The 11,056-nt window shown below is 49.2% G+C and overlaps 1 protein-coding gene across 1 annotated transcript; it reads right to left on the reverse strand.

The window, feature by feature from the left end:
• Positions 1-766: 766 nt before the first annotated feature.
• On the reverse strand, positions 767-3,454 carry SOCS3 (suppressor of cytokine signaling 3). Its single transcript, XM_048492161.1, has 2 exons — positions 3,152-3,454; positions 767-2,769 (listed from the first exon to the last, which is right to left on the reverse strand). Exon 2 carries the CDS (start codon positions 2,702-2,704, stop codon positions 2,087-2,089), a length of 618 nt encoding a protein of 205 aa, XP_048348118.1. The 5' UTR covers positions 2,705-2,769; positions 3,152-3,454; the 3' UTR covers positions 767-2,086.
• Positions 3,455-11,056: the final 7,602 nt, after the last annotated feature.

The following is an 11,056-nucleotide window of genomic DNA, read 5'->3' on the forward strand; positions in this document are numbered from 1 at the left end:
TGAACAACTCCCAAACCTACACAAGCCATTTTATCACAGCACCCAATGGACCATCCATCAAGGTCAGGAAATCGGAGCAAACCCATTCCACCTTTAGCATAAAACCACCCCGCTGAAAGGGCCCATAGGGCCCAGATGAGTATATTGGTCATGTCTGTATATTTACTATATATACCAGGAGGTATGTATTTGAAGTTATGTTAGCAGGAAGTGCTGAACTCTCACCAATGCTCCCCTCTTCCAGCCAAGGGGTCTCATTTCGGATCTCTGAACCTGCCTGGGAGAAAATGGCAGTGCGAGTGGAACGGGAATACCAGGAGGAGGTTGGGTGAACACTCACCATCCTGTATTAGAAATTGCCCCTCCCTCATAGCTTTATAGCTATCTGATTGGCATTCTGTGTTCAAAGACACTGTCTGCTATCTTTCCACCTGACTTTGTGCTTCCAGCCTGATTCTGTTGAATTAAGCCACCAATGTGAATATCAGTGTCAAATGTGTTGTGTGAAACAGCTCTGCAGTACAGAGCAGTGTTTTTTCTCTGGCACTCTGCAGGCACTGCCAACAGGAAAGTTCCTTTCTTTCCTACAATCATGCCATTAGCCCTTCTGCACTATCAAGATGAGTGGATGCTTCCAGGTAGTTCCTTCATTTTTCTAACCCTATTATTACTAAAATCCCGGGAACTGTGCTGAGGTGCACGTATCATCACCAATGGAAGGGAATGGGGAAAAGGAAGAGAAGATAAAAAGAAAAGGTCAAACGTGTCACTTAAAAAATAGTGCCCTTTATTATAAATTAAATGCATGTTTTATTTCAAAATCCCTTGAATATAAATATAAATAGATGTGCAAAGTTTTCTTCCGCATTTGATTTTTGGTTGAGTCTTCAAGCATGTCTAGCAGCCCGCAAGGCTGAAGGGTGGAATCTTTATAAAAGACAGAATGATTTTAGGCAGGTCTGTAAACATTTCTTTTCTGTAAAAACAAAACCTCATCTGCCCTTCTAAAACCCTGATGTGGAAATTTTTTTTAAATGAACACACAAAATTTTGGTTACAGTTTTTTTTAAAAAAAGAAACAAACTTATACAAGAGTTCCAGGTAACTCTGTTGTTGCTACATTCCTGTATGTTTCAGTTATTCAGTGCGATTAAGGGCCAAAACAAATCCACAATCCTTGCTGTAGATGGGAGACCACTCTTCAAGGAACTGGAGACCCAAGAATGAAGGCAAGAGATTATCAGTCCAGGTACAGAAGCTGAAGTAGAACACCCCATGGGGGAAAATGGCTAGATCATTTCTCAACCATTTTGATGTTCCCAAAGCAGTGATGCAACTTCTCAGAAGTATGTCCTCCTTTGCTTACATAATGGCCCAAAGAGTGAATAGCATTCTCCCCATGTGATGTGCAGTAAGTCCAAGGGATAAGAGCAGGATGTGGATTCTACAGCTTAGTCCCTTGAATGAATGCATGGCAGCATCCTTTGAGGAACAGGCTTGAGTTGAAAAAAAGATTCTGCCCCTCATGGAGGATGAGAGAGGTAAAGTATTTTCTTTAACAAAAAAAAATAAAGATTTCCCCTTAAAACTGAGGAAAATCAGTCTTCAGGCACTAGGTGGATTCCAGTGCATTTATTCCATGGTCTACAGAATGGTTTTGGTCAGAGGTTAGAAGAGGTGACGGTAGCAGTGCCAGTGCAGAGCAAAAAAAAAAGAAGCTCTTTGTAAACTGTCCATTGGTTAGGGAGGTTGCAAACCATTCTCTCATACCCAGCATAAGTCTTAAATGGACCAAAGTCTTGTGGGCTGCAGCAGGCAAGGGCGATTGTATGGAGGAGCAGCAGCCTGTATTTCATAGTCCAGTAGCATCCATCTCTCCCAGAAAGCACCCCTTGGCAACTCCTCCAGTACTAACAAGACAGTCTCTGTGCTGGGCAGAGGCTCACTGGCCAGACCCCCTCCCCTGTCTTATTCCACAAACGAGGAGGCAGCTCCATTTTGCCCTGTAACTTCCTTGTTCAACCTGTCCTGCTTTTTAATTTGTTTTCTTGTGCTTGCATCATGTGCGGCTCCTTCGGGAAACCACTTAGAAGGGCGCATCGTACTGGTCCAGGAATTCTTTGATGGGACCTGGGAGCTGGGTCATCTTCTCGTAGGAGTTCAAGTGCCCATTGACGGTCTTGCGGCACAAATGCTGCAGGGTGGATACGTTGGAGGAGAGCGGGCGGTTCAGCACCAGTGGGATCTTCTCTCCACCCGAGTAGATGTAGTAGGCACGTTTGGGGTGTGACGCCTCGCCAGGCTGTTGCTCAGGGAGGGGCATGTAGTGATGGACCAGTTTGAGGACACAGTCAAAGCGAGGCACTGGCTGGCTGCTGTGGGGATCGCTCTGGAGGGAGAACTTCCCTCCTTCGCACTGGATCCGCAGGTTCTTGGTTCCAGACTCGGTCTTGACGCTCAGGGTGAAGAAGTGGCGCTGGTCGGAGCTGTCCCGGATGAGGAAGGTGCCGGTGGGCTCGGAGCTCAACAGCAGGTTGGCTTGGCCGCCGGTCACCGTGCTCCAGTAGAAGCCGCTCTCTTGCAGCTTGCGCACGGCGTTCACCACCAGCTGGTACTCGCTCTTGGAGCTGAAAGTCTTGAGGCGTAGGCTGGTGTCCAGCGGGTGGCTCATCCCGGCGCTGGGGAACTTGCTGTGGGTGACCATGGCGCAGGGAGCCAGCTTTCCGAGCGACCGGGGCCGCTGCCGAGCGCAGCGGCTTCGAAGCTAACCTGAGAGGAAGCGCAGAGAAGGTGTCAGACAAAAGACGGCTCCGTCCCTGCAGGGCTCATCCCACGGCATCCTCCCGAAGTGCCACCCGGCCGGAAACCTCCCCCTGAGCGCTTGCCAACGCCGAGGTATTCCCCCGTCTGGTCCCGGTGCCACGCCGCGGGGGAGGGGGGGTCTTATTATGAACCCGGACGAGCTCCCCTCCGACGACGGCGAGCTTTCGCCTTTCCTCTCGCCCTGCCTGTCCCTCGGCTCTCCCTTGGCTGGCGTTTGCCTTCGCCCGGCAAGACGCGCCAGCACGCGCTCCGGGTGCCCCTCCCGCAGAGAAGCCCCCTCCGACGCCCGGACCCCGGTCGGTCAGACTGCCCGGCAGCGCGTGCTTACCTGCTGAGCACCACCACGACGCGCGGGGGGCGGCCGAGGCTGCGGGCAGCGCTCGGCTCTCGGGGCAGGCGAAGCGCACGAAAAGTCCCTTTGCCTTTTTTGCGCGCTGGGCTTGTTCTACTTGCGGAGCTGCCAGAGCCCCCGCTGGAGGCTTTTATCGCCGCGCGCAGCGGCCCCGCCTCCAGGTTCCTGGAAGTCGGCTTCTTCTTGTAACGCTGCCTGCCTGCCTGCCGCCCCGCCCCGGCCGGGAGGGCGAGCGCGCCCCAGGCAGGCAGCCAGCCAGGCAGCGGCCAGCCCATTCCGGGCAGTGAGCGAGCGAGTCCTCCCTTCCCCCTCGCTCCCTCCCTCCCTCCCTCGCCCGGGCCGCTGCTCAGCCCACCGCTGGCTGCGAGGAACTGGGGGGAGGAGGAGAGGCACGTCTCCCCTGCCCAGCAAGGCCTGGCGCGCGGGGGCTCCAGGCGAGGGGGGCTCTTGGCACACTCCATCTCAGCCAAAAAGCCCAGAAGCGATGCCAGGGGGGTTCTTGGGAAGGGGCGCGCGGAGCTCTTCGGGGCAGCCAGGGTGGGCTGGAGAAAGCCCCGCCCCGGTGGAAACCCTACGCTCCTTCTACCAGCAGGCCTTTTCCAGGAACAGATGGGAAGGGGCTCCAGGGAGACGTGGCACCCCCACCCCCACCCCGGCCGGATCATCCTGAGATTCTTTCCTTCGGAGTGGTGGTGGTGGGGGCTTGGGAAAGGGGCAACTCGGCCTCAAGGGAAGTCTTTCGAAGGGCAGGGAGAGGGGGAGTAAGGGCTGCTGAACTCTTAATTGCAACAGCCTTCCCCCGCCAGTGCAAGGGTGAGAACCCCGCCGCTTATTCACGCGTAAACTTGCTCAAACCTCAGTTAGTTCTGCTGACCTTCCAGTCAGTGCTTCAGATTTCTCAAAGGAAGCCGTCCTGTAAGAATTCACCCCAGACTTTTCCCCAGCCCCAGTTCCTCTTTCGCATTCTACGTTCAGGTGCCACAGAAAATGAGCGAGGGCAGGGAAGGCGCTAGAGGGCGCCCTTCTTACTGGGGTTGAGTGGTAGCTGGGACCATTGCCGACCGGTATTACTCAAAGGAAGGGCTCCTCAGGTCACTGCTGTGACACAATTTACCAAACCTGGGAGCTTTCTGGCATTGATACAGTCAGTCCTGTTTCTCTGGAAGACCGCCAATCAGATTTCCTTTAAGAAGTTTGTGTTCTGCAAATCAGTCTTCTCCAGGAAGCCAGCGGATGGGAAGTGGACCGTGCATTCTCCCTTAAGGCCCTTGGATTCCTTGTGTTGAAAGAAATCTTGCATTTCTGGGGACCTTGACAAAATATAAACTGTCTCTATTTGACTGGCTAAAATTCAGTAACTGTTGCTAGCATGCTCTGTACTACGTTTGAAACTGCTGGTATACCAAAAGCCATCTGGCAAAGGGGATTGTGTAAACCAGTCATTCGGTGCCTCTATGGACAGAAATGGCTGGGACTGCAACACGCTGAAATGCCAGCATAATCCTGTTAACGTGATAAATATTTTGTGCCACTTTCCTGTTTACCGTTGATTGGCTTTCGAACACCCAGTTTCCTCAACAGTTCCCTTAGAGTAACTGTCTCTTCCTGATCACTCACCCGTGCTTTTGCAAAGGCAACTCACACATACGTGCAGACCGTTTAGGAGGAGAGCTGAACAGTATTTATTTACTTAGACAACACATATATGCTGCCTCTCCACAGACCTTCTCTGAGTGGCTAGACCTGCTCTGCAGAGCATCCGGGGGAATCCTCTCTGACTAGGTAGCTCCTTGGGCTGCTGTCACTCAAAAGGCATTTCCCGAACATCCCACTGGAGAGTGCTGGAAATCATTTTCAAGCATTTGTTCTGGAAAAGGTGTTCCTCCCTCCATCTCAGCCCCCAGACTTAGCATTTTGTAGTGTTTGGCAGGGCATCCTTGGGCTGTGGAAAAGGTTTGGAGCTTAATTATCCACAGAGCTCAAAAGACTTTTTTTTTCCTTTTCAAGGGCTGCATTCCATCCTATCCTCACTTGCCCTTCCCAGAAGAGCTGCAGGGAAGAGACAAACCCAGACCAAAACATTTGGGAACAAGAAGGGCAAGATGCTCTCCCCCTCTGTTGTCTTGGTTCAGTGCCTGAGGGCTTAGGGAAACAGGTCAGGTTACTGCATTAACCAATAACTGGACATGCTGCAGCAGCAGTTCTTAAGGAAAAGAATGGCAAAGCAAGCTGGAGACAGAGGAGACCTTCCCAGTAAAATAATGGGCTCTGCTGCTGGAGTTATGGCAGGGCAGGAGCAAAGGGATGTATGGGCTGGAGTGGTGGATCAAGACAAGGGATGTTGGGAAAGGCAAAGCATTTCATGCAGTGACCGTGTGAGATCTGCCCCCCACTTTATGCAACCATTGTGTTTGCTGCAGCAACATGGATTTTAATGTCCCCCCATCAGTGGTGCATCCCCTGAACAGGCTCCTGGAGAGTGGCTGTTGTGTGTTTAAGGATATCCATCTGCCCTTTGCACTGTAGATGGCTGCTGTGGGAAATGTTGGTGTCAGGCAGCTTTCACACAGGGGCAGAAAAGGTGCTCCTTCTGCAGAAGCACTGGGAAGTGCTGCAGAGCAGATGATCATACCCTTCTCACAGGCCATCTCCACTTGCTGCAGATGCCGTCCTTCCCATCCTCCCCTCTCCTCTTTTGTTGTGGACACAGCAATCATTCTAGACTCCTTGTGACCCTGCAACCCCCTTTCCTTCCTGTCGCACTATGGCTCAGCTATGAGAAGAAAAAGAAGCCCATTAAAGGGCTATATGGGGAGGAAAGGCAAAGCAATCCCTTTCCCCATATTAACTGTGGTTGCACCCACAGCTACCCCACACTCCCTCCTCTGATCTGGTTGTCTTTGATCCAGCTCCAAGGAAAAAGGCTCAGGAGACTCACTAGTTATGCTTGGAAGGAGGACGACATCATATTGATGCTCCCCAAAACAGTGAGGGCCTGCTGTATTCAGGCTGGGGAGAATCCCCATGTGGAAGCAGTCCGACTGTAGCAAACACGTTTGCTGTGTAAGACATGAAGGATCTGTTAAGCCATAGGTGTCAAACTCACGACCCTCCACATGCTGGCAGGGGATGATGGGAACTGTAGTCCATAACATCTGGAGGGTCGCGAGTTTGACACCTGTGTGTTAAGCCGTCTTCTCGAGGTGCCTGCTCAGGCTGAGAACTCCCATATATCATTTCAGAGTTAGGATGTGTGGGACTCAGTGATAGAACATATGCTTCGTATAAAGAACACCCCAGGTTCAATCCTTGGCATCTCCAGCTTTCACCTAAGGAGCTGTGGCCAATCATGGTTAACAGTACTGGATCACTTGATGGTCTAAGGCATCTTCATGCAAAGTGCACAAAACAAACAGCACCAAGTCCACGGACAAAACAGAGTGAACAGCCTAATTTGTCACCTGTCTTCTTACGCTTCCTTCAGCTTTCACTTCAGAGACAGGTATGTGAGTTTATTTAGAAGCAAAAGTGGTATCAAAGCAGAACTTGCTCCACAGCAGCCCCCCCCCCTTCTGTACTCAGTAAATATTCAGTTCTTGATCTAGATGCCTGAGGGTCTGCTCCATTATCAGGAATGGGAAATTCTTCAAGGTAGCACTTTATGTTTTCTTTAATGCCTTCCATTCCCTATCACATCCATGTTTTCTGCAAGGGCTGTGTTGAACATGTCTGGGTAGAATGTCAAAGCCACTTATTGGATCAGTCCAGTAGCACTGCTGGTGATGAATGTCTCAACTCCTCTCCCATGGTGCCTGTGTACAATTTGCAAACATTTGTAACTTTTAATTTCTTTTTGTCCTCACTCTCCATGACTGGGTCCCATTGTACATGTTGGGTGCTAGCACATAACCCGGTGGTTCTCAACCTGGGGGTCAGGACCCCTTTGGGGGTCAAATGACGCTTTCTCGGGGGTCACCTAAGACTCTCTGCATCAGTGTTCTCCATCTGTAAAATGGATAAATGTTAGGGTTGGGGGTCACCACAACATGAGGAACTGTATTAAGGGGTCACGGCATTAGGAAAGTTGAGAACCATGGACATAACCTTTCATTACAGCAGAATGCACAGAGGCAGAACACAGCAAAGTTTGCCTGGGTGTACGTGTCCACTCAGGACAAAAGAAAGTTGGAACCAGCATGTTTCAAACTAATATAAGAAGTCCTGGATTAATTGCTGTCCTTTGAGGTCCAAGTGACGCTGGTGGCCACGAGGGCCTTCCAGCAGCTTCATCTGGCTTCTCAGCTCTTCCTGTTTTTGGGCAAAGGGGATCTGGCCACTGTATGATGTGCTCTGGTAACTTTTTTATTGGACTACTGTAATGCACTCTACATGGGGCTGCCCTTGAAGACTGTCTGGAAGCTGGAGTTCGTGCAGCATGCGGCTGCTAGGCTATTAGCAGGTATATCTGGCCAGATACCCATCACCCTGGTCCTTAAGGAACTTAAGCACTGGCTCCAATTTGCTCCTGGGCCCCAATCAAGATGTTGACATTGACATACAAAGCCCTAAAAGGGTTCAGCCCTGCTTATCTGAAGGAGTGCCTGCTCCTGAATGTACCTGCCTGGGTGAGCACAGAGGTCACAGGGAGGCACTCCTGGTGGTACCTCCCCAGCCGAGGTGCAGGGACTGTGGGCACATAGGAGGAGATCTGCCATGTGCCTACCGTTTATGAGTTCAGGCACATGGTGAAGATCTTCTCTTCACCCAGGCATTTGGTTAGCCTTCCTGGAAACCCCCTTTACAGCTTCTGGTCTGGGAGGTGGGGGAGTGGGAGCTGTGTTTATTTTATTTTTATTGTTGTTTTAATTGTTATATTTTATTTATGATGCCTTATTTTGGTTTTTAATTGTTTTTAACCTGTGTAAACTGCCTAGGATGTGGGTATGAAGCGGACATAGATTTTTATAAATAAATAGAGAACTACATTCTAGATAGGAAAGTGAAGAGATATGTTCTCTATTCGGATCTCACTGACTGGATGGACAGAGATGCTGTCTGCATCTTTTTTCACATGGTGCAAGATGGAGAAGTGTGCCTGCAAAGTGTATGGAGAAGAAGCAGGAAGAAGTTCCTTGAGAGCAACAATCTACACATCAAAGGGGTAATATCAGAGTAGCAGGAAAAGGATGCCCAGTGTTTTGACCTGTCATTTCTCTCTGACTCTATTCCAAGTACCCCTGAGTCATTGAGGCAAGAGACAGTACTAAGTTGTTCACTTCCAACAGTACATAGCGAGTGCTGAAATTCTCTTTCAGCCTTATTTTTTTTAAGATGTGAACAATACCTTGGCTAACACTACTGCACTTTTTTTGTTTTGTATTAACTCAGGAAGAGCCCACAGTCTTTCTCCCTGTCTCTTCCTGTGCAAAGGTGCTGGAAGAAAGAAATAAGAACTCACACTTCTCCCAATATCCAGCTCCTGGCTGGCATATAAAACTGCTTTAACCTGTGTTAAGCAACTGTTCTTGGCTGGACCTCTTCTCTACTTTTGGAATTTTTCACTGAGACTCTACTATACTTACCTGGTGTATTTGTGCTGCTGTGTATATGTGGGGCGGGGTGGGGGTGAGGGGGCAGCAGCATATCTGCTAGAGTTGACCTTCGGAAGAAGACTTGGCTATTTGTGTGATTCTCTTAGTAAGAGAATGAAGGAGGGAGAGTCTGCCCCAGAGCAGCTAGGAATAAACACCACCAAGCAGTTCTGGGAAGTGAAGCTGCTGCAGCAGCGCAGCAGCTGTTCTGAAATGCAAACAATACACGATGCTGCTCAGAGCCCTTCTCTGGAGCAATAGGAGTAATAGCTGAATGCAGGAAGATGTGAAAGTCAAGCCAGGCACTTCTTGTAGTGAGCTCTGGTGGTTGATTTCTCAAATGCAGAACAGAACAGCTGGGCCCAAAATTTTAATGGGGAGCCTCTCTTCAACTGAGAAGCAGGGGAGCAGCCAAATAGCCAAGTTCCATGTAAACCCAGTGGCACTTTGGCATAGAATAGAATAGAATAATTTTAATGTCATTGTGCGCACACATTGTGCCTTGGGCCCACACAACAAAAATACAAAACAACAAAAATACAAAACATCCCCCGATGAACATCTCTGCAATCCGCACACCCCAACTTATAGCTATCCCTACACAGCCATTTCTACACAGCCGCCACCACGTCAACACATCGCCATGGTTGAAGAGAACATAGAGAAGAAGTTCTGGGGTGAACTCTGCAGAGCTCCCTCCCCTTTTCCAAAGAGCTCATCAGTTTCCATCTGCTTCCCAGGTGGTTTCACATTCAGACATCTTATTGGGCCACCTCATGTGGAAGCTGAGTTCAGCTGAATGAGGTGTAGCTAGTCGGGAATTAAAGAGGCAGCCTGTTCTAGGCAGGGTTGCACTTCCTACAAAGCAGCAGGTTCACTGTTTGGATCTGTTAGATTTGGATCTGAAGATGGAAGCACAGAATTCTAAACGTAGTGTGTCAAACACCGTGTAGTGGCTTTGATTGGTGCATTGACTAGGGCTTTTGCTTGAAAAGCAAGATATAGCTCTGGTTCTCCATGCTGCGGCTTTCTCTGGGTTAGATTTCTGCAGTGCTGCTATCCATGGGAAACTGCCTTTTCAAAGCTTCTAGTAGCTTCAGCTAGTACAACAGCTACACACCAGCCAGACTGCTGACTGCTATTAATGACAGAGTTCATAATATGCCAGTTTGAGGAAAACTGCCCTGGCTGCCTTCACTTTAAAGTCAAGGTCACAGCACTAGTAATTGCTTTTAAAGATCTGCAGACTTTGCATCAGTGTACCTAAAAGGCCACCTACCCACCATCAGTTAGGATCTTCCTCTGAGGCCCTACTACATCTCCTGGCTTTATCAGACTAGAAATGAGTCTTTTTAGTGGTTGCCGTCCCACTCCACACTTGTTGTGCCCTCCTCATCTATTTATCTGGCACTGAGCTTATTAAGCCTTCAGCACCAGACAAAGTTTGATTTACCCAGACCAGTGATTCCCAAGGTTATGCCTGCCAGTGCGTTTCTTGACACCCAGTTCTTTCTCCCAGTTCTGGATCTCCTCCATCTTATTGCAGCAGGAAATGCTCTGGAAGTGCCCACAGGCATCATCTTAGTGTCTAAAAGAGACACCCGTTTAAAAAGGATAACGATTTGGAAACAGCTGTCTCCATTACAGGAGGATACCTGGCTTGGAACCTCCCAATATTTTATTGTTGCCCCCTCATGTGAAGCTGACCAGCCCTTGTTCCACTGCAGAGATTTTCTGATGGCACAAGCTCCATGTTTCAAAAGTCCAAAAGTGCCCGCGGGTTCAACAGGCTGGAAACTCCTGAACTAGGCATTTTGAATTTTTAAAAAAGGTTGATTATGAAAGTTCATTTTAATTATATATAATAACCTGCGTTCTGTAAGCTGTTTTGAGAACCTGAATTGGCTGAGGAGTGTGGATTAAAGTTAAAATGTGAAAACCAGTTATTATAGTGGTTAGCACATGGGTCTAAAAGCAGGGAGATCTGAGTTCAAGTGCTGTCATGAAGCTCACTGGGTCATCTTGAGTCTCTCTCCAAGCCTGATTTACCTCATAATGTTGCTGTGAAGATAAAATAAGGAAAGGAGAACCATGTCTGCCTCCTTCAAGTTAAGTGTTCCTTTAACCTCAGTGTTAGAATACCATGCAAATGTTGTAGTGGTGGAGACGAGGTCCTCAGGGAAAATCATATGGGGGAAGGGAAGTTCCACGCAGGAGGCCTAGTCTGTACACTTCCATTTATATGATGACTTTGATGCGTTTTACAAAGGAAGATATGCTAGTTCGGGTA

This window comes from Sphaerodactylus townsendi, linkage group LG03 (genome assembly GCF_021028975.2).
Source record: "Sphaerodactylus townsendi isolate TG3544 linkage group LG03, MPM_Stown_v2.3, whole genome shotgun sequence".
In the NCBI taxonomy this organism is placed as follows: Eukaryota; Metazoa; Chordata; class Lepidosauria; order Squamata; family Sphaerodactylidae; genus Sphaerodactylus; species Sphaerodactylus townsendi.

Coding starts and splice junctions, on each gene's coding strand:
- SOCS3 (XM_048492161.1), bottom strand. CDS start 2,704: ATGGTCACCCACAGCAAGTTCCCCAGCGCCGGGATGAGCCACCCGCTG.